This window comes from Sesamum indicum, linkage group LG3 (genome assembly GCF_026168435.1).
Source record: "Sesamum indicum cultivar Baizhima isolate 11 linkage group LG3, ASM2616843v1, whole genome shotgun sequence".
NCBI classification, from domain to species: domain Eukaryota; kingdom Viridiplantae; phylum Streptophyta; class Magnoliopsida; order Lamiales; family Pedaliaceae; genus Sesamum; species Sesamum indicum.
The window spans coordinates 28,211,174-28,238,054 of NC_142659.1; the positions used below are offsets into that span (position 1 = coordinate 28,211,174).

A 26,881-nucleotide genomic window follows, 5' to 3' on the forward strand; every position below is an offset into this window, starting at 1 on the left:
CTCCACAATCAGAACCGCTCCCCAAATTCCCCAGTCTTCTGCTTTACAACCCTACCCCCCCTCCCCAATTCAAAACCCTAGAAACCCCCCCTTTTTTTCCCCAAACAAAACCTCAATTTTGTCAAATTGAGTATATCAATTCCCCCCTCCTCAATTCTTACATGGCTGGCGTCCAGCCGAGGGAGCAGGCGCTCCCACTACTAGCGGCGGCGAACAACCATGGAGATTTGGCCGTGAAGTTGTCGTCATTGAAGCAGGCTAAGGACATCTTGTTGTCCGTTGAACCGTCCCAGGCGGCGGAGCTTTTTCCTTACTTGGTCGAGCTCCAGTCCTCCCCTGAAACCCTCGTCAGAAAGTACCTCCTTGAGTGAGTAATTTTGTCCAGGAAATTTTATTTTTGGAGAATTTCGGAAGTTTGGATTTTTATGTTTTATGGGCTTTTTTTTAATGCCTCGGGTTAGAGTTATTATTTGCCTTCTGGTTATATTCTATCAGTTCATGTATTGATGCTTGCATCCTTATGCACAAAGCTATTGAGGTGTTCTATTTATTGATTTACATGGGCTTGTGCATGTTTTTCCTTTCACGTGAAGAGTCCTTTGTTCAGACAGATTCGGAGGTGCACTTTTATAGGTAACTAAAGATCCTGGCTTGCTCGTGTCTAACTTGGATATTTTGAGCATGACTGCAATTGGCCTTTTTTCTTGGTGTCAAATCTTGAGTGACTATTAGTTATGAGCGTTTGCTTCCTTATATTTGCACAAGCACCTAGATAAAAAGAGAAAAAGAAGAAAGATGCCTGCTATCCAGGTGTTCTGCTCAAATGCATCAAATATAATGAGGAAGTAGCAAAAGGACTGCAAGATTATGAAACTCTTTGCATTCTGGGGGCATGTTTTCATCTATAGCTCTTGGAAACTCTTCAGGGTCTATTGAAGATATTGGCTTTGCTTTGTTTACATATCACCTGTATACTATATTGTGAAATAATTGTAACTCTATGTTTCATTAGCTAACTCCATTGAGTTTGGCTGACAGGGTAATTGACGAGATCGGGGCCAGAACAAGGGAACATCTGTCCATTTTACTGCCTGTCTTATTGACATTTTTGAAAGATAATAATCCTGTGATTGCAAAGCAATCTATAGTCACTGGCACAAAATTTTTTTGTATTGTGTTGGAGGAGTTGGCATTTCAGGTCTCTTTCTCTATCTCTATTCTTTCTGTGTGTCTGTGTCTTCCTCTGTCCCATGTCTCTCTTTGGATCTGTCTATGTGCGGCTGTGTGTGCATGTGTTTCTGTAGGTGATCTGTGTGCATATGATTACATGTATGGTTGAGTATATCATTCATGCAAGAGCTTCTGCCAAGATTAATTTTATAGCCTCACTTATTCCAACTTTTTCTTAGTTGTCGATGATTACATGAATACATGTTTAAAGCAGTAGCTAATATGTATATGTAATGGCTCTTCAGCTCTTAGTATCCCGCAATATGACCTATTGTGTGAAATTTGCACAATTCTCTTCTCTATAACTTGCATATATTTACTTTCTATGGCTGCTGCCTCTCTTTATGTTTGTTGAATACTTAGTTTTGGCTTTGTTCCTATATGAAGCTTTAAAGCTGTATTTTAAAAAATTATAGTTTCAACGGCGTGGTATAGTTGAGAGATGGCTTGAAGAGCTGTGGACATGGATGATCAAATTTAGGGATGCTGTATTGGGCATTATCTTTGAGGTATGTATGAGCTGATGCAATCTATTTACTGCTGAATGATTGGTATTCTAGTGTTAACTTCTCATTTTCATTTATTTGGCATACTTAAAACTTTTATCGTTATCTTACCCAGAATTTCGCCATTCAATGAAAACCATTTGTTCTCAGTTGAAATTTTGTTCATGTAGCCTTGTAGATCTATATGATGTGAGCAAGCCTTGTAGATCAATATGATGTGAGCAAAAATTGTTGCTTGAGATATATGACCTCAAAAAACAGTGATAAGAAAAGACTTAAAACGACTTTTTGGATGTGTGTGTGTATTCATTGTAATTTGATATTTCAGATTTACAGATTCTTTCATGTATGTTATGCCCCAGAGGTTTACCTGGTTCTCTCTCTTCCTCTTGAACATTAGCTAAAATGCATTTGCTTGATCAATGACCTATTACAAACTAAAGCATAGAGCCTGACCAAGTGAAGGCCATAAAGTTAGAATGCATCTTCATATTCATGTGTCGATAAGGCCAAAGAACAGGGAAATTTACTAAGATGGGCTATGAAAAAATTTGATAAAAGATTTTGAATTATTGATACTTGACATATGGAGTTTGGTAATGGATATGAACAGACTGCAGTTACAAGGTGTATAATGAATTCAAAAAAGCTTCATCGGTCATTTGGACGCTTAACTACCTTCATTGACAATGAATGTACTGCTTGCATGCTTGGTTTCAGTGAAGGGGCATAGAAATGCTCTGCTCCAAAAGTTATGGTGCCTGGGAAATCCTTATAGATCATTTCCTTTCTTTCAGGATGATAAATTGTGCTTGTTTCCTTTTTCAAGTTGAATCATTCTGGTGACCGTTGTAAATTCCCTGAATTGTTTTACAGGTTGGTTCTGTTGGTCCAAAGTTGTTAGCAATAAAATTTCTGGAAAGATATGTTTTATACTTCACGTTGGATTCAAATGATTTCGGAACATGCAGCCCAGAGGGTAATACCATTTTGATTAATAATAATGAGTGAATTTGAGTTAGCTATTCATGATGGATCACATTTTCTCTATGGTTGTTTTACTCTCATACATGCACTTGAGGTTCTGTTCTTAACCATTACATTTCTGGTTCTGTTTCCCTTGTAGTAATGATAAGGCAAGGAAGGGTTTTTAATATCTCGTGGATAATGGATGGTCATCCTCTGTTGGATCCACCTGCTCTTGTGGCAGATGCAAACAGATTTCTAGGCGTTTTATTGGATATGTTGCGGTCAGCTAGTAATTTCCCTGGTTCCTTGACTATAGCTGTTGTGAATAGGTGAGCTTCTCATCCTTTATGGCCTCTTTGTTTGACATATGATATGAATATCTCTTTTGCATATATGTTATTGTGGCCTATGAATGCAGTATTTTCTGTTCTGACTTTGTGGCACTATGATTGTATTGTACTATTCCGTCAAATGACAAATGCTACTTATGGTGTGTGACTTGCCTTAATGTGCAATGACATTGAAACATAAAATTTTTGGCGTGCACACACATTGGGTTTGAAAGCTGCATTTTCCTTGTGGAGCTTTTGTGAATATGCAAGTTGTTTTCCAGAAATCAATTAAACCCTTGTTCAGTGATTGATATCTTATTCATGTCTAGAAGCTACTTTGCTATTATAACATGAGCATTCAGCTAAATTTGCAACTTTGCTATGATGTGCTTGCCTCAGTGTTGAAATGGTGCGCCATAATTTTGCTGTCTAGGCTACTCATTGCCCATTTATTTCAATTAATACACAAGAAATGTTTGTTGATATAATTCTTCTGGCAACTTACAACTATGGGGTAATCTATGTCATAGTGCATTGCACATAATAACCAATTTATTCTTCTTTTCTTGGAGGGTACACTGAGGCCTGGCAATTGGTTTTAGTGTAAGTTCAATTTCCTTTTTGTGATATTATTGCAGCACGCCGTCCAGTTTTTTAACGTGGAGTTAAATGGCAGTTTACCTGGGACTGCTGAATTGGTGGTTCAGATAAGAGAAGTAGGCCTTAGCTGATATCAGCACATTGGCGGTTGATAGGACTGATTAAGCTATGGATACATTTATCTGATTGGATCTAATAACATTTGGACAAGCAACTTACTGCATTGTATACTATTTTGACATCTTTGTATGAACATATAGTAGCAACACATGCAGCCTGTAAATACTGTTTATTACCAATGTATTATAAATGTTTGTGCTTTTTTATACTCAAACCAAATTTTTCAATAATTATGTTCACAATGCGACAAGGTTCTGTCCAGCTGCTCGTATTACCGTTCTCTTATCACCAATCTTCGTTGCTGCCGTCTCTTTGTGGAACGAATACATTCTGGAACAAAAGTTAACAAGGATTCGGTTCCAGCTTCTAGAGTATCTTTAGTTTTCGTGTGGAAGCAGGTTCATGAAGTTTGCTGTCTTCACATTGATTGCTAAAAGTAGATATTTAAAGTGGGTTTCCAGTGTTATATGGTGTAACTTTTAGTAAAATGAACTATTTGATGAAATGAGAGCTGTGCTAATCAAGTTCACGCGAGATTGGAGAAACATAAAATTTGTACACCAACCATCACTTGATTGATTGCCCGATCTTATTGTTTATGTGCTTGAATTTAGCTGTACTAATCATTCAAAAGTCTTTGAAAATAGAAAAAGTGTTCGTCATCTTGATGCTTAAAGATGATGGGATAAAATATGATGCTTAGCTTGCTCTGCATTGATTTAATCATCAAGTTAGACAATGCAAAGGAAGGGTAGGAAATATGATGGTTTCAAGCTTTGTGTCTTAAATTGCAAGGATAACATCCGTCCCAGCAGTAATTGGGAGGTGGTGAAGTCTAATAGTGATTGACCTGGAGTTTGCTGTTTGAAGCTTGAAGCATAGTATGTTGTTTTTGTCCACAATCATTCTATGTTGTGGAGTTCATAATGGACTGAAGCCACTATGACTTTGAAGGGTTGCAAAGACCTCCTTAAAGATTGTAATAAAAGATGGAGGGCATCAACCTGAGTCTATTGCCAAATCCATCAATTTGAAAGATATTTCTATGTTAATAATGTCAATAAACAAAGATGAAGCTTTTAAGGCGCCTCAATTTTCTTTTATTTATTTATTTATTTTTGTAACTAATGAAAGGAAATCATAAAATTTGCTAGGATGTATTGAAAGTGTCGGGCTCTTGCTATTTTTTGTTGGACCATAAAATTGTTGTGACTGTATGTTGATAAACATGATTTGCTTAGTAAACTATTTGATTCTAGAAAGATAGAATTTATGGCTTCTAATTTTATTATAGTTTCGTAAGTTGCGATATGGCCGTTTGTTCCAAGAATACTTATAAACTTGAGCTCATCTTTGTATTGATTGTGGAATTCTATACCAAATTAAAGACATTACTTTTGTCTGCATTTTTGGAATGACAAAGTAACTTTTCTGTATACAGTGCTGGAAGAGTTTTGTTTCTTGCTGCAAATGTCGTTCAATACTGTGTAAACTCTCTGTTGTTCAATCTCATTGGTTCGAAATTATATTTCACGCTTAGTTGAATAATTTTTGATAAGAGGAAAATGTGGACGGAATTTCATTGTATCTTGGTAATATTCAATGAAACTCATTTACAACATTTCCCTGTGACTTGGCAATGCGACAATCGCATGAGTTAGAGTTTGTCTACGTGAGCGTTATAGATTTTTCAACTGGAATCTTATGTTGTAAACATTCTGTCTCAATACGATTGGTAATGGCAACTAGAAGATGTTTCAATATGATTGTATCTCACGTATAAGCCTCAACGTAAGCGTTGCAGATTTTCCAACAATTAGCTGGAATCTTATGTTGTAAACATTGTTTCAATACTAATTACAGCTAGAAGTTGTTTCAATATGATTTTATTTCATGTCTAACCCTAAGCTTCTAGCTATGTTCAACAACTGGTGATTACCAGGATGTCCACAATTTCAGGATTAAGTCACATGTTGTGCTTTTAATTTTCTACATGACCTAGTGCAGTATGTTGAAGACTTGAATCGGAAATTTTTTCTGTGAATTCAGAAATTGATCACTCTCATCCCAGAGAATTTTCAGCGATGGTTGTGATTTCATTTATAGTATTTTCTGGATGCTATTTGAGTCGAGGAGAACTAAACCTGCGATGTTAGTTAGGTGCAACCTGGGAAATCACTATGGTGTAAGTTGGAGTGTGTCATTATGGCATTTGGAGGCATCTTCCCCACTTTCTAAAGTCTAAAATAATTTTTAGGAGTTTGATTCATGTTTTAGTGTATGTTTAGGTCCATTTTGATCTCTTAGTTATTTTTGTATAGAAGAGCTTTAAGGATCTCATGTTTATGTGCAGTTTGAAGTTTTTCTTGACTTGATGTTAGGGAAGATGGTGATCAGATTAAATAAAGATATGACAGCCATCTACTTACTCGTGAAGATTTCCCAGCCAACTAAATGGAGAATTCAGTTTCATTTACTCTTCTAATTTGGTCATTTGGGTTGTGTCATACTACTCTTATAGTAATTCAATTTAATGCAAAATAATGGCAAGATTTATGTGTGCATTACTTAGTTTCTTTCTGAAATGAAAAGCAATGGTAACTCTGATAGGGTTCTTGGTTTATTACTCCGATAGATGCTTCACTTCTGAAACTGATTCAATTCTTAGCATATGTTAGGTCATGTGGTAAAGAATGTTTCTGAAACCTTAATTTCCTAATGAATTGGGTTCCACATTAGTTTTTAATATTGGTTTAAATGTCTTCTATTTGTATGATCGATAGAGAAATTGGTTGACATAGTTGGTGCAAAAAGTTGAAATTCTTACGGTTGTTATAGGATTTTCTAGCGACAAGAGCAAGTAAGGATTGACCATTGGCTAACTGCTATGAAGTCCATGACTGGTGCAAACATAGGAGCTTCGACAAGAAGTGGCAGTAAGGTGCAATACCTTTTGTGGGGTGATCACATCATGACTCACTTAGTTGGGACAATAGGATTGAAACTTAGTTTGTGTAATAGCTCTGGATATCATTTAAGCTCTTTCCACACTTCATTGACGTTGTTATTGCACTCTGAATTTGGCGAATATAAGTTATGAATGTTTTGGAAATGATATTTATCCTTTCGAGTATATTAACTACGGGACTTATTCCTTTGTGTTGAAGAGAAATGTTGTGCTTTCTCTCAACTGCCACCAAGTACTTGCACACAACTTTAGTTTTTAGTATGTTGTGCTAAATTCCTATATGGCCGTGTTGATGTATTATCCTTCTTCAAGCGATATATTGACGTTGACTTTTCTTTATTTTTGTTTTGGTGAAAATGATAATATGTGTGCTTAAAGGCATTTGTCTTCCATGCTATGGTGATTTATGGTTTCTTAGTTATAGATCATTACAGATTGGTATATATGAGCATCTAGGATTAGTAAGACTTATTCAATGGAGTGATTAGATTAGAAGGTGTGAGATCCTATGACATCCCATCTTGTTTATGCTACATATATTCAGTGCTGCATGAGAGTGCATTTGGGATGTTTTCTGTTTGGAGAATGATAATTTTTGCTAATGTATTTATTTTATCAAAATCCAACACTGCGCCAGACTGTCGATGACAATTTTAAGCTGGCTAAAGGAATTTGATGCTTGTTTATTCTTTGTTGCTTTTTCAATCTTTTTAACAAGGAGGAGATTTTCATTATTTGTTGCTTTCATTTTATCTAGAGGTAAACAATTTTCAGGATGAGAAAAAGATCAATGAGCGATTATGTGTTTTTCCTTGTTAGGCATCTCTATTCCTTTGTTTACTAACTCTGACTTTTCTGTAGCAAACCAATTTCACTTATGTGCAAAAAAGTTATGCCATGGCAGTGAATAACCTAACATTAAATGTAGACAATTGTTCTGCTTTTTAACATAGAGATTTGTTTGATCCTTCCTGATGTGCTGTTTTGCTTTTGAGATCTAGTCATCTTAGAAGTTGGTTCTCACCCTTTTTTGTGTCTGCTTGGCTTCTTTGCAGTATTTATTTCTTTTCTGATAGGATTTGAGCTTTCAGTTTTTGCCTTTGATTCTTTAAAGTTCAGCATTGCAATTTTAAATTGCCGTGCTTTTGTTTTTAAGTTTTTATTATGAAATAATGTTTAAACTTGCGAAGTTGAGATCTATCAACTTGTACCTGTTGGTGTGTAAAACTAAGGGGGAAGGTGTAGCGTCAAAATGAACTTGGTTAGATGGAGTTAGTTTTCTGTATACATCAGCGGATTGAGAGGGAAAATATTTCTAAGTTGGATTAAAACAGCAGATAAGTTTGTGCTGGAACCTAGTTGCTGATGTTGACTGTTGTGATATCTAAAGTAGCTGCTTATTGTTGTTTATTTATTTTTTAAATCTCATTACATATATTACATGCATTCATGGACTTGGTGAGATGTGGGTTTATACTCTTCTCTCATTTTCATTGGATCCTTTTGTGTCTAATTTTGAGATTCTTGTTATTGTGCTGTGCTCGGATCAGCCATTTCATAGTTTGGTATCTTTGTTCTTGGTGCTTTTGATATCTCTGAAGCAACCTTCTTATGTTAACGTGCTTGAGTTGGTACTGATCTTGTACCAGGTAGAATTGTCTTAGCTGTATAAATGATCTCACTTCTCCTTTTGCAGTATTGCAGCGATAGCACGGAAGAGGCCCATCTACTATAAATCTGTACTTTCTGCACTGCTTGATTTTGCTCCAAGTTTTGAGGTAGCAAAGGCTCGCCATACTGTCAGCATTCAGTATTCTTTGAGAACTGCATTTCTAGGATTTCTGAGGTGTACTCATCCTGTCATTGCAGAGGTAAAGTGATGCATAAAACATTAATCCCTGATAATTTCTATTAGTCATTTGTTCTGTTATACTAGTGTTCTTTTCAAAACATCATTTCCCTCCATTCCTTATACAGAAATTAGTGACATCAATTTACTAGTTCTTAGTTTCTTTTACTTGGTAGGTTGAAATCTGAATTATTTTTAGCTCTCTTGACAGCATACTCTAAAGATGATTTACAACCTCCAATATTCTATATAGGCCTTTTAAGCTCTAAGGATTGCTGTGCTGTATTGCATATGGAGAGGTTTAGAGATGCAGTTATGATTTGAGTTTTGTGGCATATAGTGCACTCAGCCTCTATGGATGCTTGTTTTCTATTAAGCAAGATAGTTCTTTGAAATTGTTACTCACGGAATTGCAACCTTCCTACATTTCATGCTTTTAAATGGAAATATCCAGTCTATGCGGAAAAGTTATGCCCATAATCTCTCCGTTAGAACTTTAACTGATGAACTCATTTTATACACCAAATATAGGCATAAAAATGAAAGTTATCCTTTGGTGGCACCAAAAGTTATAGCCTACAGTTGTACATGCAGACATGCATGTCCACACTTGAGAGCTGCTCCAAAATGGAAGCAAATAAAACCTCTGCTGTTTCCATCCACTCCCACTGATAATATTTTGCAAGAATTGCCAAGTTACAAGTGTCATACACCTGCCTTCACCCAACTCGGGCAATCAGACAGGAATTAGATACTTAATAGCTTTAACATATCCTTATCTTCGAATCATTTCAATCTATGCAGTCAAGAGATAGATTGATTAGAGAGTTGCGTGCAATGAATGCTGGAGATGCTGCTGATCAAGTTATCCGACAGATGGATAAAATCATGAAAAACAATGAGCGTGCTTCAAGGGATCTGCAAGTGAGTAAGGTAATTTTCTAGGAAGAAAATGTGGTCTGCATGGATTGCTGATTCCAGATATATACACTTTGTAACTTGGCCTTTCTGCCCAGGATGATCAGCTATCCAATCAGTTGCATGTTTCAGGGGACGTGACAAAGAAAAGATTGGCGCCAGTGGACAATGAAGATCTAAACAATAGCTTTGATGCCACTTCTAAGAGACTCCGTTATGGCCTTCATAACAATATACCTGCCACTGTTGATTTTACTGATGCCAGGCAGGATAATGTGAATGGGATTTCCCCTAAACTTCCTGTATCAGATGGAGATCTAACTCCGGAGGAACAGATGATTGCTATGATTGGTGCTTTAATTGCAGAAGGGGAAAGAGGACTTGAATCTCTTGAGATTCTTATATCTAACATACATCCTGATTTACTTGCTGACATTGTCATAACGAATATGAAGCACTTGCCAAACAATCCACCTCCTTTGACCAGATACAGTAACTTGTCTCTGAATCGTCCTAGTGATTCTTCTAGTGATCCATCCCAGGTAGTTGCGTCAAATGGCTTTCCAACTATTCAGGCATTGGAAGTTTCAGCTCAAGTACATGCATCTTCATCAAACACAACTAGTTTGCCATTTTTGGATATGTCCACTTCCACTAGTCCCTCCACAGATTCCAAACGTGATCCGCGGAGGGTAAGGTCTTCCATTTGGTTACACTTTATGAGGCATTTCATTCTTTTATTGTCATCAAATTGAGCTTGTCTCTGACTGTTTTCTAACATTTGATACATGCTCCAGGATCCGCGTCGCCTTGATCCAAGGCGCATGGTAGTTCCAGTTGATGCACCACCATCATCTGTTGTGGAAGATAATGCTAATCCCGTTCAATATCTAGCTGCCCTATCTGACAATGATGCTTCTAGCTTGTCCAATCCCCCTGTATTGCTGCCTCCACCATCTATTTCTGAAAGTACTTCTGGCCTTGTGATGCCCTCAACTGAAACCAATTTAAATCTATTGGAATCTCCTGTAATATCAGAAGGTAACCAGTCAATTCCGAAATTTGAAGTCCAGGATGTGGAAGACAATGAATTCACCCCAGACAGGGAAACAAGTAATGGTGTACAACGTTTGTCGTCCCCTATTAGCAAAGTCGAAGACTCTGTTGTGCAAGCATCAATAGATGTTGCTGTGCTCGATGAAGCATATTCCCCATCATCATCAGAAGCAGAACAACTTTCACCAGATAGGTCAAATTTTGAAGCATCTGAGATTGCATCCACAGAGTTCCCGGTCCTTCCGCTGTACATTGGGCTGGCTGAAGACCATCAAAGAAATGCAAGGAGACTGGCACTTGAACGGATAATTAATTCGTATCAAAATTCCCATAGAACAGATTTGAAACAAACACAAATTGCATTGGTTGCCCGATTGTTTGCACAGGTTGGGCCTAAGATTCTGTCAATTAATTCTTTGTTCAGCAAAATTCTTTTTCTCTTCAATTATAGCTTCTTTTGCTTTTCCAAATCCGCGAGTGGGGGCACTCATTTCCTGTTAAGACTGTGATACGTGAAATAAGAACTCGACCAATTTTACAAACTAAGCACTTAATTAACAAATTTTGGATTGTCAATGTCATGGCATAATGACTGGCATCTACACTATACATTGTGGTTGCTTTTTAATGCTCATCTCCATGATACTGATGGCTTTTAGCTGATGCAAGACAGCTTTTAATTCTTAACATCCTGAGATTTTTTTGTTATGGATGCATCCACTGGTTTCAACATGAAAATGCTATCCACTTGCTTATGCATAAGTTATTAGTTGAAAGGTGAAACTAAGTTTGATTTTCAATTTTCTCTGCTCACTAAAATACATGAACTAAAAGATCCAACTGGAGATTGTAGATTTAGAAAAAATGAAAAAGTGTTCGTTCCTGCATCTAGCGTGCTTGGAGGTGGATGCTTGAATGGGGAATCTTGTGTGCTTTATAGACCAAATGAAGGCGATTGTCAAGGCTAAGTTAGCAGGGTCTGCTGCTCCATTTTCGTCTCTTTATGTCTTTTAATATTAATGCTTTGTATATTCATTTTGTTCGATGTAACAGTCATGTCTTGGGTATTAATTGGTTCTCAAAATCATGAGTACCAAATTGAGAATCAAGCTGATTGTTTCTTGTGCACTCATCTTTTCCTGAAGTTGCTGGCTTCAAGTGTCTTGCATGCCTCTTTCTTCTGGGATGAGAAAATCAAGAGCGGTTGACCGAGTGAATTGGTTATGAACTTGGGGAAAGAAATGAAATGTTTGAAGGGTACTATGGAAGAGGAACCATTTGTCCTTCAATAAATTGAGATCACATTGGGTGTTTTTTTTATGATAATCAAGATTTAAGATTCTTCCTTCTCTTTTACACTTTTGCCAATGGCATCTTCTATTCAAAAAGTGAGACTAATCCAAACTTAAATGATTTTGCATAGAATGCCTTACACTATGCAAAACTGGTCTGGTTTGTGTTCGTGGAATCTAGGAACTACAGTGTACTTAACATGAGACTGGGTTGTTGAGTAATTGAGCTCAGAATATTGATCTATGTTTGGTTTATGCAGAGCTGAAATGACTATGAAGAATTCTCAATGTTAGCATTGTCTTGAATTGCCCTCTGCTGGGTATCCTTCTTTTGAGAGGCAGAGGATGAAAGCAGGGGGTTGAACTTCTGATGGGATGCTCATCAACTTAAAACACTAACTTACTTGATTGCAAAAATGAAGAAATACTCCTATCATTTACATTGCTAGCTATGAATATCTATATATTCCTTAGACTGTTGGTTTATCAACTCCATATTGTCAATGTTACTTTCTGATCCTGAAGTAATTTAATTTTAACACCGTACGAATATACAAAAGCCATGATGTACGAGTTCCCAGGATCCTTATTTTAATGCTACAGTTCTTTACATTTCTTACAAAATACTGCACATTCTAGTGCTCAACACTCTGCTTTTTCGCTGGTCCTAATTTGTATTCTTTTTGTTTTGTTGTAGACTGATGTTAATGATGTGATTGGAATGGTGCAACAACGTATTGTATCAGATTATGAACAGCAAAAGGTCTCTTTCTCTTTCCTTTGTTTTTCTTTTAGCTGAATCCCTCCAGTACAAGTACTTGTGCATGCTCATGTGCGTCTGCTTTCGTGCATTAACCTTGGCAAAAGTTATCCTCTAAGGACAAAAATTATGCACAAACATTTATACTGTTCTGGTGTGCTTGGTGCGATAAAGAACTTAAGCAATGACTAATCATTCTTTTGAGCAGAAAGCTTCCTGTTGGTTGAAACATACTTTCTTTGGCTGTGTTGTGAGTATTGTGACATCATGGTCTCATGGTTGCTTAAAAGGGGTTCCTGATTGAGTGCAGCTTTTCTTTTCCTTTCTATTTTTCTTATGCTAGATATCGCATACATATGGCGAGTCTGATACCTTTTAAGTGTTGCTTTGAGTCAGGAATACCACATTTCTTTCTTCAAATCCTTGCATAATATGCATCATTTAGTTTCATTTTTCTGTCTCGAATATTCTGGAATGTGAAAGTTTAAACAGCATGTAGAAGGTTGCATGCTGTATTTGTCTTCATTTTGTTCCTTTTGATGTAATTCGTTGTAAAGCTAATATTGAGTAGTCTATCGTTCTTTTACTGCTCTATCTAGGATACAACGTCAATGACTGGGGTCATTAATCAACGGGTTTGTTCAGTGAGTTCTAAAGAAGAACACAAGATATAGAATCGTGAAGCTTTAAAGAAAAAAAACTGAATTTCAATGATCACTATCTTTTACAGCACTGTGACCTCCCCAAAATGAAGAAAGCAGTGTTCAGATTTTTAGTTTTCCTCGTTATTTTTAGAACCTAATTTGTTTAGCCTTTTTGTTATCAATCTCAGGGGCATGAGCTTGTAATGTATATCCTTTACCATCTGCACAGTCTTGTCATCTCAGATCCTGCGTCTTCTGTTGCCGTTGTATATGAGAAGTTCCTTCTTGGAGTGGTAGGAGATTTCTTAAATGACCCTATTACTGATGTGATGCCTGAAAATTATTAATATTTGATCTCCAATTGCAGGCAAAATCTTTGCTAGGCGATTTGCCAGCATCTGACAAGTCTTTTAGTCGACTTCTTGGTGAAGTTCCTTGTATACCTGATTCTGTGTTGGGGCTGCTGGGTGATATATGCACCAGAAGTCAGTCGGGATCAGATGGTCGTGATGGTGATCGTGTCACTCAAGGTCTTGGTGCGGTGTGGAGCTTAATTTTGGGGCGGCCAGGCAGTCGGAAAGCATGTTTGGATATAGCCTTGAAGGTACATTAATCAGTTTACACTGAGAAGCTATCTTTTGGTACTTTATATAAATTGTGTATATCTGGATATCCAGAGAACTAATTGTTCTGTGGTTTGCTTATGGGGCCTGTATGGAGTCTTAAATATTACTGGTTTTCTCTGCTGGAATAGATGCCATTAGTACTTCATCTGGTGTATTTTTCTAAGTCGGCATCTTTTTCTTCTTCAAATATCATGCTTATTGATGGATCTGATATAGTTAAATCTCTTAAGTTGCTTCAACTAATGATTTCATATTGGAAGAATGGTTTGAAAACCAAAGCTGATTTAGCTCATGGTTTTTTAATTATAGAAGAAGTTGGTTAAGGTAATGTTGTTTGGCTAGAATGAAAAATCTAGCATAGATGGTTGTTTGCTAGCACATATAGCCTCTGGATATGGTTGTTTCTTCCAGTGCTTGCAGTATCTTACATGAATGACTAGGATGTTCTATTTGGAGTCTCATATACAGTCTTCGCAAATTGCCCGCTGTCACAGATAACAAAGTGCATATGGGTATATTTCAATATGGATTGTGTCCGCGTAATAGCTGTGAAATAAAATTTGATGTGTGGATGTTTCTAGTTTCTACTTATTAATCAATATGAGAAGTCAATTAATACATATGTTATTGTACCTGATTATCATTCTAAATGATGATTATTAGTCTTTTCTATGTTGTTATATATATGTTTATGTGTGTGTATATATATTATAATTTTTCTTGGAACCTGCCTGCTGCCATGATAAAAGAGAGAAAACCAAGTATATATTCTTGGAACACCCCATTCGGCTCACGCGTTAAGTGCAAGTATGGCTATGGAAAAGATATAATGCTCCAGTGAGTACAGATATCCTAAAAAGGAGATGCGCAAAATATTCTAATAATCTTCTAAGGTATATATTATGTATAGCTTCAGGCTTTCAAATCATACAGTAGCGGAATAACTACCCATACTCTATTTTTATTGAGGAGGGGCCTTTTTATATTCTAAAAAGTCTTGGTCTGTCATTTCACCTTTTCTTTTACATTATCTTGTCAAATCTTTTATTCTTGTTTCTCTTTACAACTTCCAACTTTCTCTCACTTTTCAACTTCCAAGTATCTTTCTCTTCTCTCAATCATTTTTTGTAACCTCTTTCTTTTTAATATTTTTCTAATTAATAATGCATGCACATCTGAGTGTGCCACACACACTGGATTACCATTATTGGGCATCCCTTGTATGATAACCAACAGTCTGTCAAGTAGAGTTGCACCTCGGAATATGCTTTGGCAGGCCCATTATGGGTGTGATCTGGAGCCTAATATAAGATCCAAATGAAGATTACTACAAAATGAAGTATTTGAACACAGTAGCCAAGAGTTGCAGAGGGACATACCCATCTTCAATCAAGATAATACTCCAATCAGGATGGAGCCTTAGTTTTGAGGATACAAGCAGATTATTTGTTCTCTGTTTAGCAGTGTTCTTTCTTGGTGCGTAAAAAGTTGTTCGTACATGTATAGCATACCCTAGGTAGCATTCAGGATGGTAAGAAATGAACTCTGACAAATAATAACCATTTGTCTGCTCTGATCGTACACTAGCATGGCCTGGATAACATTTTCCCTTGACAGCTTGGAATCTGTAGCCATTGCGTAAATATGATCTCTTACTTTTCTGATTCCACCTGGCAGTGTACAATTCACCCAAAGGATGATGTTCGGGCAAAAGCTATACGTCTGGTAAGAGAACTTGAATCTTTCTTCCTTTAGCATTGTGTACGAGCCCGTCGAAGAAAATGCTTAATCTGTGGGAGACGGTGACTGTGACTGAAGCTGTTGTTTTGGTGCTAACACCTTTCAACCTTGTCTTTCTGTACCTTTGTCAGGTGTCCAACAAACTATATGCAATTAGCTACCTTTCTGAGAGCATTGAGCAGTTTGCAACAGATATGTTCTTGTCAGCCATAGATCAGCGGTTTTCAGATTCAGTAGTTTCGCAATCTGCAGAGTCTGAGAAAAGAGTTGGGGGACAGGTGTGAAACCTGTTATCTTGTTGTTGTCCACTTTTACTTGTCACTTTAATGAAAATGTTATGCTGATCTTAAATTATTTTTATTTTTTAAATTTTCTGTATAAATATTTACTCTGTATTGAATAATGCATGTTAAGTCCTGTGTGTAGCATACTTGAGATTATTATTCACGGTGTCCTTTACATATTTTAACTTATTGCTGCATATATTCGCTTCAGTTTGTGTATTTAGTTAACGACTTATTCTCCTGGGGTGTATAATTCAAGTGTAGAGATAATACGTTATGCAAGTTTTGATTTATTCATTCAATTAGAAAAGTTGGTAAAAGTTTATGCTAAACTAAGCAATTTTATCTCTGAAACACTTATTGGGACTTCTAAAATTATGGGTTATTTTTGTCACTGGATTATTGAAGTAGGGTCCGCTGTTGAATAGGATACATTTAGTTTTCTTTCCATACATATTCCAAATCTCTTTTCCCCATGTGGAGGATAGAGAGTCACGATTGGATGCTTCAATAATTCTGTTTAGACCATAATAAGCACTTTCCTTTTTTCCTTTCCAATTGATCTCTACTAGTGTGGGTTGACTCTTAGGTTGGGGCTTAAGCATATAGATGGTTCTCTTACTCTGGTTCTGATTTTCAGCTTTCATTGTGATACCCAGTGGTTCTGTCATTCTTTTTGTTAAAAAAGTTACATACTAATCCATAGAGATGGACAGTTCTTTCCAAAGTGACATGTTTGAAATAGCAAATAAAAACTGGAACATAGGGATCCTAAGAATCCATGCTAGGAGTTTGTCTTTCTCGGTATGTATAGCTGGTAACTCTCCTAACAGATACTTCTGGTCATGCTCATTGTTTTTATCGTTTGGGTGAAGGGGTGGAGCAATCTCGTATCTTTTTCTTTTTATGTTTGCTTGGCTGATTATGTATTTGCACTTGCTCTGCTGCTTCTGCTGCTTCATTTAAATTATGCAACTGGAGATCTGTTTTTGTCAGCATTTATGTTGATCTCTCAGATTCCTGGGATTGCTTATTTGGTAGAATAAAGAATCTTTTTAGGGGAATGACTTTCAGCAGTGTGGTTCATTTCATAAATGTACATATTACTTTCATCGTTCTCTGGACTCCTTAACATGAGAACATACTGCTGGCGACACCTTTGGATGAACCACATTTATCATCAAGAAGCTCACCTGCACTATATTCTCATTGTCGAAGTAAATGTTTGTCTAAACAAAACTTGCATGGTATCTAGTGGGTTCTCTATTTGAAGGTCAAACTGATCAAGATATACTTATTATCTTGATGTTTCTTATCTGATTATGCTGAGCTGAAATCTTGCTAAAAGTTCCTATTCTTCAGTTATACGTGATCTTACTTGGCACTGGACCATCTTATCTATTTGAGAATATGTTTTTGTACAAAACTGTAATTTTTGTACAGTTATGTATTAGATACTTAATTTTGACTGTACTCTTAATTATTTCTCCCTGTTCAATTCCTTTTAGGTGGAAAGTGCTGAAACATCCATAAGTGGTTCTCAAGTTTCAGATCCTGAAATATCTCAAAATGACACTAAGGGTGTCCAGAATGCATCCCTGGATGATACATCAATTCCTTCTCTCCAAGCTTACAGCCTCATGTCTTTGTTTTTCGCATTATGCACAAAGGTTGGTGATGTTATTCTTTCTTAGGTGAAGAAGAGATCTAAAATACATCCTTTTAGTTATTTTCCACAATGCAGATGATGTTTTTGCTTCTTTGCAGAAACCAACTCTTCTGCAACTGGTTTTCGACAGTTATGGGCGTGCCCAGAAGGCTGTTAAGCAGGTCTCTATTTGTGCTTAGCTTCAGAACTGTATAAATTTATTTATAATAGTAGGCCACCGGCTTCAATATGCTGTTTATATGAACTATATCCATCAATTTTTGTATATTTTATAGATGTAAGGCTTTGATTTAGCTTTCGTAGCGCAATCACATTATGTTTAATGCATTTGTGACAGTGAACGTAAAAGAATATCACTATAGAATGGACTTGGAAAAGCATGTTTCCCCAGCCTTAAGGACCAATTTCTGGCATGATCCACTGACCTCCTTCATTTTAGAAAATCTAGAGAGCGTTCTTTGCAGAATTTGTTTAGAGAACTGATTCTGGCCAAATAGTTTGTAAGCTACACCAAGGGATAGATGTTTTCGATCACATGTCTGCATCTGGTGTCCTTGACTCCTGGTTTTAATATCCTGTGTGTGCCTGTTTGCCTTTTTCTTTTTTTGGTTTCTCTTCTCTGAACCCGCCCGGCTGGTTTTGGTGATCCTTCGCTTTTCCTGATCTTTTGTTTACTATTAGATGGTGACTGTTCTTTGCAATTCCAATCAAGTGATGCTATGACCACTGGCCTTGATTGTTTGGGTTTGTGGTGGACATTTGTGTATGTGTAGATCTAGGATGAAAATAATACATTCAGATCATAAAAGAGACCATAATTGCTTTGCTTACGAGGACTCTGTAGCTTTCCTTCATTATGGTGCAGTTATTTCTTTAACCTATTTCCAGAAGCATTCTAAGATTTTCTCGCTTCTGTAGGCTGTGCATCGTCATATATCTGTCCTTATGAGGGCGATGGGGTCATCATTCTCTCAACTGCTCAGTATAATATCTAATCCACCCCATGGAAGTGAAGATTTATTGACTCAGGTTGGTTATCTCAAGTTTTTCCAAACATCTCCAAATCTTTTCTTTATATGTTGAAAATTTTTCTGTTTTTCCTTTAGGTTCTTCATGCATTATGTGAAGGGATAACACCACCTCCAGATCTAGTGGTGACTGTCAAAGGTTTATATGAGACCAGACTAAAGGTTCTCCTTTGGTGCTATTTGTGCCCTCTGCTTATTACTCATAACCTTATATAGTTTGGTCATTATGAGATTCTTCTTTTGCAGGATGCTACTATTCTTATACCAATTATATCTGCTTTTTCCAAAGATGAGGTGGGCACTTATATCTATTTTCCATTCTCTGAGTGCGTTACTGACAATGTGAACTTGGAGCTTTATTCTAATTGGGAACAAATAGAGCTTGAATTGTATGTTATGCCACAAATTATGTGCAGTATAAATGAAATTATGGCCTCAGAGAATTGGCTAATGTTGAGGATCATCATGTTGGTCAAATCTGGCCTCATATAAGACTTGCTAATATTGGGGACGAAAAATCTGATCCCTGAAAGAATGTACTGTTGACTTAAATGTAGAGAACATAACAATTTATCTTAAGTAAAAAACATTGTTCAGATTTATATGAGGATCAAATTATCACCTAACTGCATTTTCATTTTTTATATCAGTTTAATTGGTACAACTCCAATTTGACCATGATATATAATCTCCAGGATGGTGGTACAACTTTTAGGGATTGCATGCACGAAGGTGAATGAGTTTGGAAAAAGGATTTTGATCTTTAGATGGCATGATGTAAGAAATAGGAAAGATTTTTAACATGTTGCGTGTAAAAAAATATTGAATTTGTACACAATGAAACGGGCTTCGGCAAAGGGGACATTTAGTTCACTCTTTCAGTTTTACAGAAAGAATCCAAGGAGGGCAGAGGTCAAAGGGTAGAAGTTGGTTAACTATTAGGCACTACTCTCTGATGCTGAGCATGTTTAAGTTTCAATATCTGTAAACATTATTTTAATTAACAAGTTCCAAAAGAAAGGAGGTCTTAGGGAACTGAGAAGCACAAATAGGGTGGTTATTTGGAAATCAATAAAGAACTTCCCTATTTTCCCTCCCTTGTAAGAACACATAATTCGCCGATTTCTGATTCATTCCTTTTAAGTGATGCTGGTCTACCTGAATTTGTCCAAACATGAGTTTGGTGTTTGGGCTTTTGAACTGTGGGATGACCAGAGAAGAGCATCATAGTGATCAAACAGTGTATAAAGAGAACGAAAAGTTTTGGAGAATCAATCTGTGAGATTTGACTCTTTTCATTACTTACGGAAACATTATAGATTTAGGAATCTAAAGCAACGAAGACCAGCCTACTAAGACTTGAAAATTGGTTACAATGAAACAATTCGAGAACTGCTTGGGGATCAATCTGCAAAGGCTTGAAAAGTGATCTTGCTATACTTTCTCAGTGAGTGTTAGGGATCAGAAAGCACCTGTTATCTTTTCCATCTGGCTATTCTATAGATACATCTATCTATGAAGAGATTAATCTGCTTGTAAGTCTTCTGCTCATTGACTAAAGATTGGTTGTGAAACATCTGAAGATCTGATATTTTTACTGTTCCTTGAAAGTGAGAATCCTAGCACATGTGAGATCACTAAGAAATGATTCCACACTGTTCCTATATCTGACAGCTTTTAATCATCCACAAAACTTAATATTCCTAGCAGATTTAAATTGTCAGAACAAGCACAGAGGCCAGAAGTAGTTATAGTCTTGGAGATGTTGACAAATGCTCTCTGACATTTGTTTTGACTTGTTTGTTCTTGGTTTGGCCAACTTCCCTTATTTTCATCTGAAAATTGGCACATTGTTTCGTGATCTTGAGAAGTAGATGTTGTTTACCTGTGTGATGTCAGGTTTTACCTATTTTCCCTCGGCTTGTCCAGCTTCCATTGAATAAGTTTCAGATGGCACTTGCTCATATTTTACAGGTATCTATGGTTTTAAAGTAACTATATATTGAGCCTTTTCCTACAAATAGTCACGTTTTTGGTGTTTTGATTGCATTTGTTGTGGCATATCTAAAAAGCCCTTTTTTTGGGGGACATTTTGAAGTGCACATTTTGAATTCTATTTATGTTGAATTTCTTGAAATTTGCACACCCTCTTTCTTAGCTAGGTCTGAATAGAGACCTTGTTGTCAAGTAATTGGAGAATTATATGGAAAACAGTATTCAGTCTTCTAAGTATCCTATGGAAGTTGTTTGAGAAACATGATGAATCTCATCAGTTGGGAAAGAATGGGTAACCATCGGAGAAAGACACACACCTAACATCTTCCAGAACCAGGACCAACATTCATAGGGACAGATGATTCTACTGAAAAGCTTGTGTTTGATGGTGATCATAATAGTCTGGTTTATCTTCTACACATTGTTTTAATCCTTATGCACTGTTTAGGCCAATGCATACCTTGATTTTAAGAGATCATGCGTCCATCTTTATCATATTGGCAATTTTCTGTGTAAATTACTGTAAAAATGTAGGATGTTGGTGGTGGTGGTGTCTCATGCTTCTCATTTTTCAATCCTGCCCTCTTCTGCAGGGTTCTGCTCACACAGGTCCTGCATTAACCCCTGCTGAAGTGTTGGTAGCAATCCATGACATTTCTCCTGAGAAAGACGGGCTTCCACTCAAAAAGGTGTTTATCTGAATCTCTATTGAAGTCTTGTTTTCATAATGAGTCTAAAAGGAACTTCAATTTCATATATACGAGGGATCATGCGTCTTCTAGATTTCGAGAAATCTGTGGGCTCCAATCATTAACTTTTATCTAAATGCACCATTGAAGAGTATTAAGTAGCATTAAACAAACCTCCATATGATATGGGGCAGAGCTCCATGCATATGGCATGTATTCCTGGGGCACTTGTTACTCCCGTATGCTGTGCTCACTTTCCAATGTTTCTCTCAACATAAAAATCTGCTTCCTTGGTTTTTTAACTACTTTCTGGGGACCGAATTAAATTTCTCATGTGATAGTATAAATCCATGCTCTAATAACATAGTGCAATTGATTTCCAGATCACGGATGCCTGCTCAGCTTGTTTTGAGCAGCGCACAGTTTTTACGCAACAAGTCCTTACAAAAGCCTTGAATCAGATGGTATGGATCATTCTATTAGTTTTGTCCTTAAATGTGGGGATTTATTGCGACACAGTGTCAACTTCTTGCTCATTTGATTATTAGGTTGATCGGACTCCACTTCCGCTCCTTTATATGAGAACAGTAATTCAAGCAATTGATGCATTTCCAACACTGGTAAAGTCAGTTGCTTTATCTCGTAAATATCTCGCCTGGCTTGTTTAGTTGACATCCTTATCATATCTCGCCTGGCTTGTTTATCAGTCGGCAGCTGTAATAGTGAACGTCATCCCTGTAGGAAGTCATGTTCATGAACTGTAGCTAGGACTTTTGCCTCATGCATGAATTCGTTTCCTTCATGAGATAAGTGCCCTGCTACAATGGATAAATGAACTTGCAACTTGGTATTTTCACTTCTTCCTGACAAGTATGCTCTCAAGTACTTATTGTCGGTGCCCCATGTACACTATTGTCACAAGAACTGCTTGGTTTTAGCTTTGAATGGGTGACCATTTTGTAAAGTTTCCTTCACGTTACCCACATCTTTACTTCATGCAAACCTCCATAATGGAGAGCAACAGTGTTTAATTGGACATTTGAGATCTGACTTCACTGAAATCTCTTTTAGCATAAAAGAAAAGATGTTAAGTTCTGGCTGCACTACCTGAATCTACATGATATGGTTGATGATCAAGCCCTTGGACAAGATTTACTAAATTATTTTTTTACTGGTGATTTTGTGTCCGTAATTTATCTTTCCCTTGAAACGTAACTTTTCACTAAAATTCTTTATGAGCTAAATTTCTGGTAGTCATTTTTGGTCAAATAGAATACTTCAGTTATCTTGGCTGATTAGTCGTTTTGCATTATCAAGTAGGATTACTCGACCCAGTACGCTTAGGTCTTGTTTGGTATGCAGTATTCTGCTGGAAAGCTATCAAACTGAGTTGGCATTTGGTTTGAATGATTGTGGCATCCGATTTATTTGATTGTGTGGCCTGGGGTGGTGTTGATACCATCATGCACTGTAACACTTGGGCCAACCACTAATCGCTTGTATATTTACAGTTCTCATCAATTTATAATCCAATAACACTCTTGGCACTGATCCCCAACTCCCTCTCTCTCTCTCTCTCAAAAACTATGTGTGCATGTGCTGTGGAGTCTTGATCATGTGTGGTTGTAAGGGTTGTATATTTAGTTGAAGAAGAGGCAGTGCAGTTAGGTGGTGGTGATATGTGCTTGTATGTTTGTGCATGTCTAAGCAGTGCACTGTAGATTAGTGGTGGTGGGAATGAACAGGAAAAAGAAGGGAAAGGCAAAGAAAAAGGAAGAAGAAGACGGGGGAGATCTAGGTGGCGGGTCTTGGAAGAAGAGTGGTCATGGTGGTAGCTGCCTATGAAAGAAAATAAAGAAGAGAAGGAAGTAAGATGAAAGAAGAACAGTATGGTGCCCGTTGGGCTTGAAGAAGAGGATAACAACTACTTACATATTGGGAAATGAAAGGAAAATTAGATAAAAAGGGATTAGTTATTAAGAGTAGAATTATAAGTTTGTATTCCATACCGCAATCTAGCCTACAGCTAATTCTTTAACATTTTATTACTCAAACCAAAGAATCATCACACGAGATTTAACCTCCATTTTATTATGTACTTCATAATCCTCTCCATCTAACCAAAAAATCTCTTGATTGATCTACTTCCACTTGTTGATAGATTTATGAGCTTCTATTTTAATGCATATATTCCTGGTTCTCTCTTGGCTCTGTTTAGTGATACACAAAATGTGTGTTAAGTTCCTTTACAATTTTTGGAAATGTTATAATTAGCCTCCATGTCTTGTTTAAGTTTATAGTTGCTTTTGCAACATTTTAAATTTCTGACCGGCTTTAACTCTCCCAATCATATCCTGAGTATGTCATGGAAGCATCTGTTGTTAATAGCAGTTCATTATAAATTATCTGAGCTAAGAACCAAGTGATGGTTGGTATTTACAGTTCTAATTCATTTCAGGTTGATTTTGTCATGGAAATTCTGTCCAAACTTGTGAACAGGCAGGTAGGTAAAGTAGACCTTGAAGTGTGATTTTCCATTAAATTGTATGATGATTGACCATATTGGTGGTTAGGATTATGTAAACTAACAACTCATTTTCATGTTAATAATGGGCCACAGATATGGAGAATGCCAAAACTATGGGTTGGCTTCTTGAAATGCATCTCCCAAACACAGCCACATTCCTTCCGTGTATTGTTACAGGTATTTTCTGGTTAATATGTTCTTACATGTAGCTTCCTTATCCTTCTGAGCTTTCTTTCAACTCTCTTCATTTGCTTGCAGTTGCCGCCACCTCAGCTTGAAAGTGCTCTGAACAAATATCCTAATCTTCGTGGTCCTCTTACTGCCTTCGTGAATCAGTCTAGTGTTCAAACTTCTTTACCTAGGTATGTCAACTTTTAGTTGGGTGGCCTTCAATTCTGATCTCGAGCAATTTAATGTATTTCCCACCTCTCTTAGCTTCTTGTTGATTTTACCTGCATAATGCTATAAATTTATTTATTTCTTTATTTTTTCTGTAAAGTGGAGATAAAATGATAAAGAAGAGTTTTGTAAATCTCATGGAAGTAGTATGTGAACAAGAACAAAGGTGTAATATGAGGAGATATTAAAACTGATTTGAAACCATGGGAAACTTTCAATGATGTGTATTTTCATTGCTTTTAAGGTCCTAAAACTCAATCATTTGTTGAGAACAATCACATAAATGGTCAGGAAAAAAGTTCCCGAATCAGATGTTGCTCGGCACGGTCATTAAGTTGTGAAATTTTGTCATCTGCAATAAAATTAAAATGGAACTTGATTGATCAGGTTACAGCCTAACTTATTTTCAGTTGCAGGCTACAGATAAAACATGTTGGGAACTTCTGTGTGCCAAAATGCTCTTTCTAGCTTCTATTTCTTTTATATTTGAAGATATTCGAAACAATAAATTAAATTATACGTTTGCTTAGAAAATTTCTGAGTTCTAATTATCCTAGATTGGATGACAACCCCTTGTATTGTCTAAGTCAAGGTCAATGTGCTCGAACTATTAAATAGTGTAAAAAGGGTAATCGCTTATGCTGTTACATAAAGAGTGAAAGCTAAAAGCGAATAGGAAGAGCGAAGGATCTTTTTCTTTTTTACAAAAAATTGAGTTGGAGATCAGAGCAGTTCATAATAAAAAAGGGAAGACAAAGAAAAGATGATCTGCACCTGCCTCGGCCCTCGCTCTAGCCCACCCAACCTAATACCAGAAATGCGAGCTACTGCTCCATCTTGATATCCGGTCTGCAGAAGGAAACGCAAGCTTTCTATGGACCTGCTTTGGCAGATGTATGTTTGTTGGTTTAGTGGATTAGATCTCTTTGACGGATTTGTTTGGGCACTGATTTCTGGGTTCTAGAGGAGAGGAATGGATCTTCACATACGTTGCCGCTTGTTAATTATATTTTGCTTCTGTTTTTGATGGTGTTGAATAAAGGTCTTTGTTCCTTTGCTCTTTTTTTCTTTTCCTTCTGTTTAAGTGCCAGAACTTTACAGGAAAGTGTGATGTGGAAGTCTCTGGGCTTTGCGAAGGCCTAGGGATCTTTTTGGTCCATCTATTTGTCCCTCTTGTGTTTGCAGTATATATTTAGTAGTGGTTGGTCGTGTGCAGCTGTAGTCATGGTTGCCAGTATACGACTAAAGTGATCAGTTGGGGATCAATATTGTCCAAATGGCTATCTCAGTCAACACAAAATTGTGAATGGGTTAGGGGGGCGATGGAAGTTTCCTTGCCTATTTCAGAATTCGTAATGAATGGAGTAACTTTACTTTGAAAATAGTTCAAAATTGCTCTCCTTGAAAATGCAATAAGTAATTCTTGAGTCATGCCATTTTACCAAACATGTTAAGTCCATGTGGAGCATGATTTAACTAGGCATGCGAAATCAAAAAAAGAACTTGGCATGAAAAATTATCTGATGCGGATAATTGGTTTTGCTTTGTTTTCTTACCTGCATATGGTGATAACTTCTGAACTGCTCTCCTGATGAAGTATATAAGTTTGCTACTGTGACAGGTCAACGCTAGTGCTTCTTGGCCTTGCCCCACCAGAAGAACATATGCAGCACCCGCACGTCACTTCATCTTTGCATGCGTCAGATCCAAGTTCTTCAGTTCGCGGGGCAACATTTACATGACAGAGAGCTGAGAAAGAAATAGGGAACCTGTATCATTTTATACATTTGCGAACGTGGAGGTTTTCCTACTCTGGAGACATCTCACATTGCACATTCGGTTGCCAAAATTAACATTTGTGGCCTGATTCTCGGACTCGATTTGGACTTAGGGAGCGGTGATGCAGCCAGGCCTCGGCAGCTTTTTTTGATCATGATGGGTTTTCTTCTTCACATGGTAGCAAAGGAGTTGCTATTTGGTGGTTGCCCTGTTTTCTGTTTTTCAGTTGTTATAGTTGATTTTGTCACAGCATCCTCTGTAATCAATAATTCCTTGTGTAGTATATGCTCCCACCGGAGACGTCGCTTGTGAGGGAGCCAAAAATATAATTTGTATCCGTGAAAGGAAGTTCTATATTTTCCAATGATTAATCAGCTGATCCAACTCCAGAAACCGAATAGAGTGATCAATTAGCATGTCTGGATGATGTTGATTTCAATCTGTCGAGCCTATATTCCTAACTGCAATCAGCTAGAGCTTTACAACATGCGTGATTTTGCTAGCCCAAGTTCTTTGTAAATTTTTGTCAGTTGTTGCAGCAAATAAACTTCAAGAATAAACAATTCTCTATAATAATTCTTATACGAATAGTCAATAAGTTTGATTCTACACTCGGTTTCTCGTTAGCTAATTGTCACGGTAGATCTTTGTCCAGAGAGGTCAAATTGTTCCTATATGCTCCCAAATTCCAATCAGGTTTTGTCGGATTTGAGCCAATAAGACTAGTGGAATATATTTATGGTATGATTGGTGGATCAATTACACAGTAAGTTTATAACATTTGTTCTGTGATTAATTTAGTTTGATCTTTAGTTTAGGAAGAATTTTCCATCAGTTTGAAGGTGATGATTTTGGTTCTCACGTGGTATTAAGAGTAGGATTTCGTCTCATCCTAAAGGTC

At 36.9% G+C, this 26,881-nt stretch overlaps 1 protein-coding gene across 3 annotated transcripts; it reads left to right on the plus strand.

Annotated features, from left to right (window-relative positions):
• Positions 1-26,373, plus strand: LOC105159059 (symplekin). Of its 3 annotated transcripts, XM_011075993.3 has the most exons (27): positions 2-367; positions 1,039-1,198; positions 1,647-1,739; positions 2,613-2,715; positions 2,863-3,034; positions 8,422-8,596; positions 9,379-9,507; positions 9,591-10,184; positions 10,290-10,934; positions 12,538-12,603; positions 13,433-13,537; positions 13,612-13,848; positions 15,548-15,595; positions 15,742-15,888; positions 17,403-17,564; positions 17,662-17,724; positions 18,482-18,592; positions 18,670-18,753; positions 18,838-18,885; positions 20,491-20,565; positions 21,180-21,275; positions 21,659-21,739; positions 21,824-21,895; positions 23,734-23,778; positions 23,896-23,979; positions 24,061-24,164; positions 25,823-26,373. In XM_011075993.3, exons 1-27 carry the CDS (start codon positions 162-164, stop codon positions 25,941-25,943), a joined length of 4,026 nt encoding a protein of 1,341 aa, XP_011074295.1. In that variant the 5' UTR covers positions 2-161; the 3' UTR covers positions 25,944-26,373. The 3 variants fall into 3 exon arrangements, with proteins under 3 accessions (XP_088734583.1, XP_011074295.1, XP_020548104.1); XM_020692445.2 differs by lacking the exon at positions 2-367 and having other exon boundaries at positions 1,058-1,198; positions 1,666-1,739; XM_088878457.1 differs by lacking the exons at positions 21,659-21,739; positions 21,824-21,895 and having other exon boundaries at positions 1-367.
• Positions 26,374-26,881: the final 508 nt, after the last annotated feature.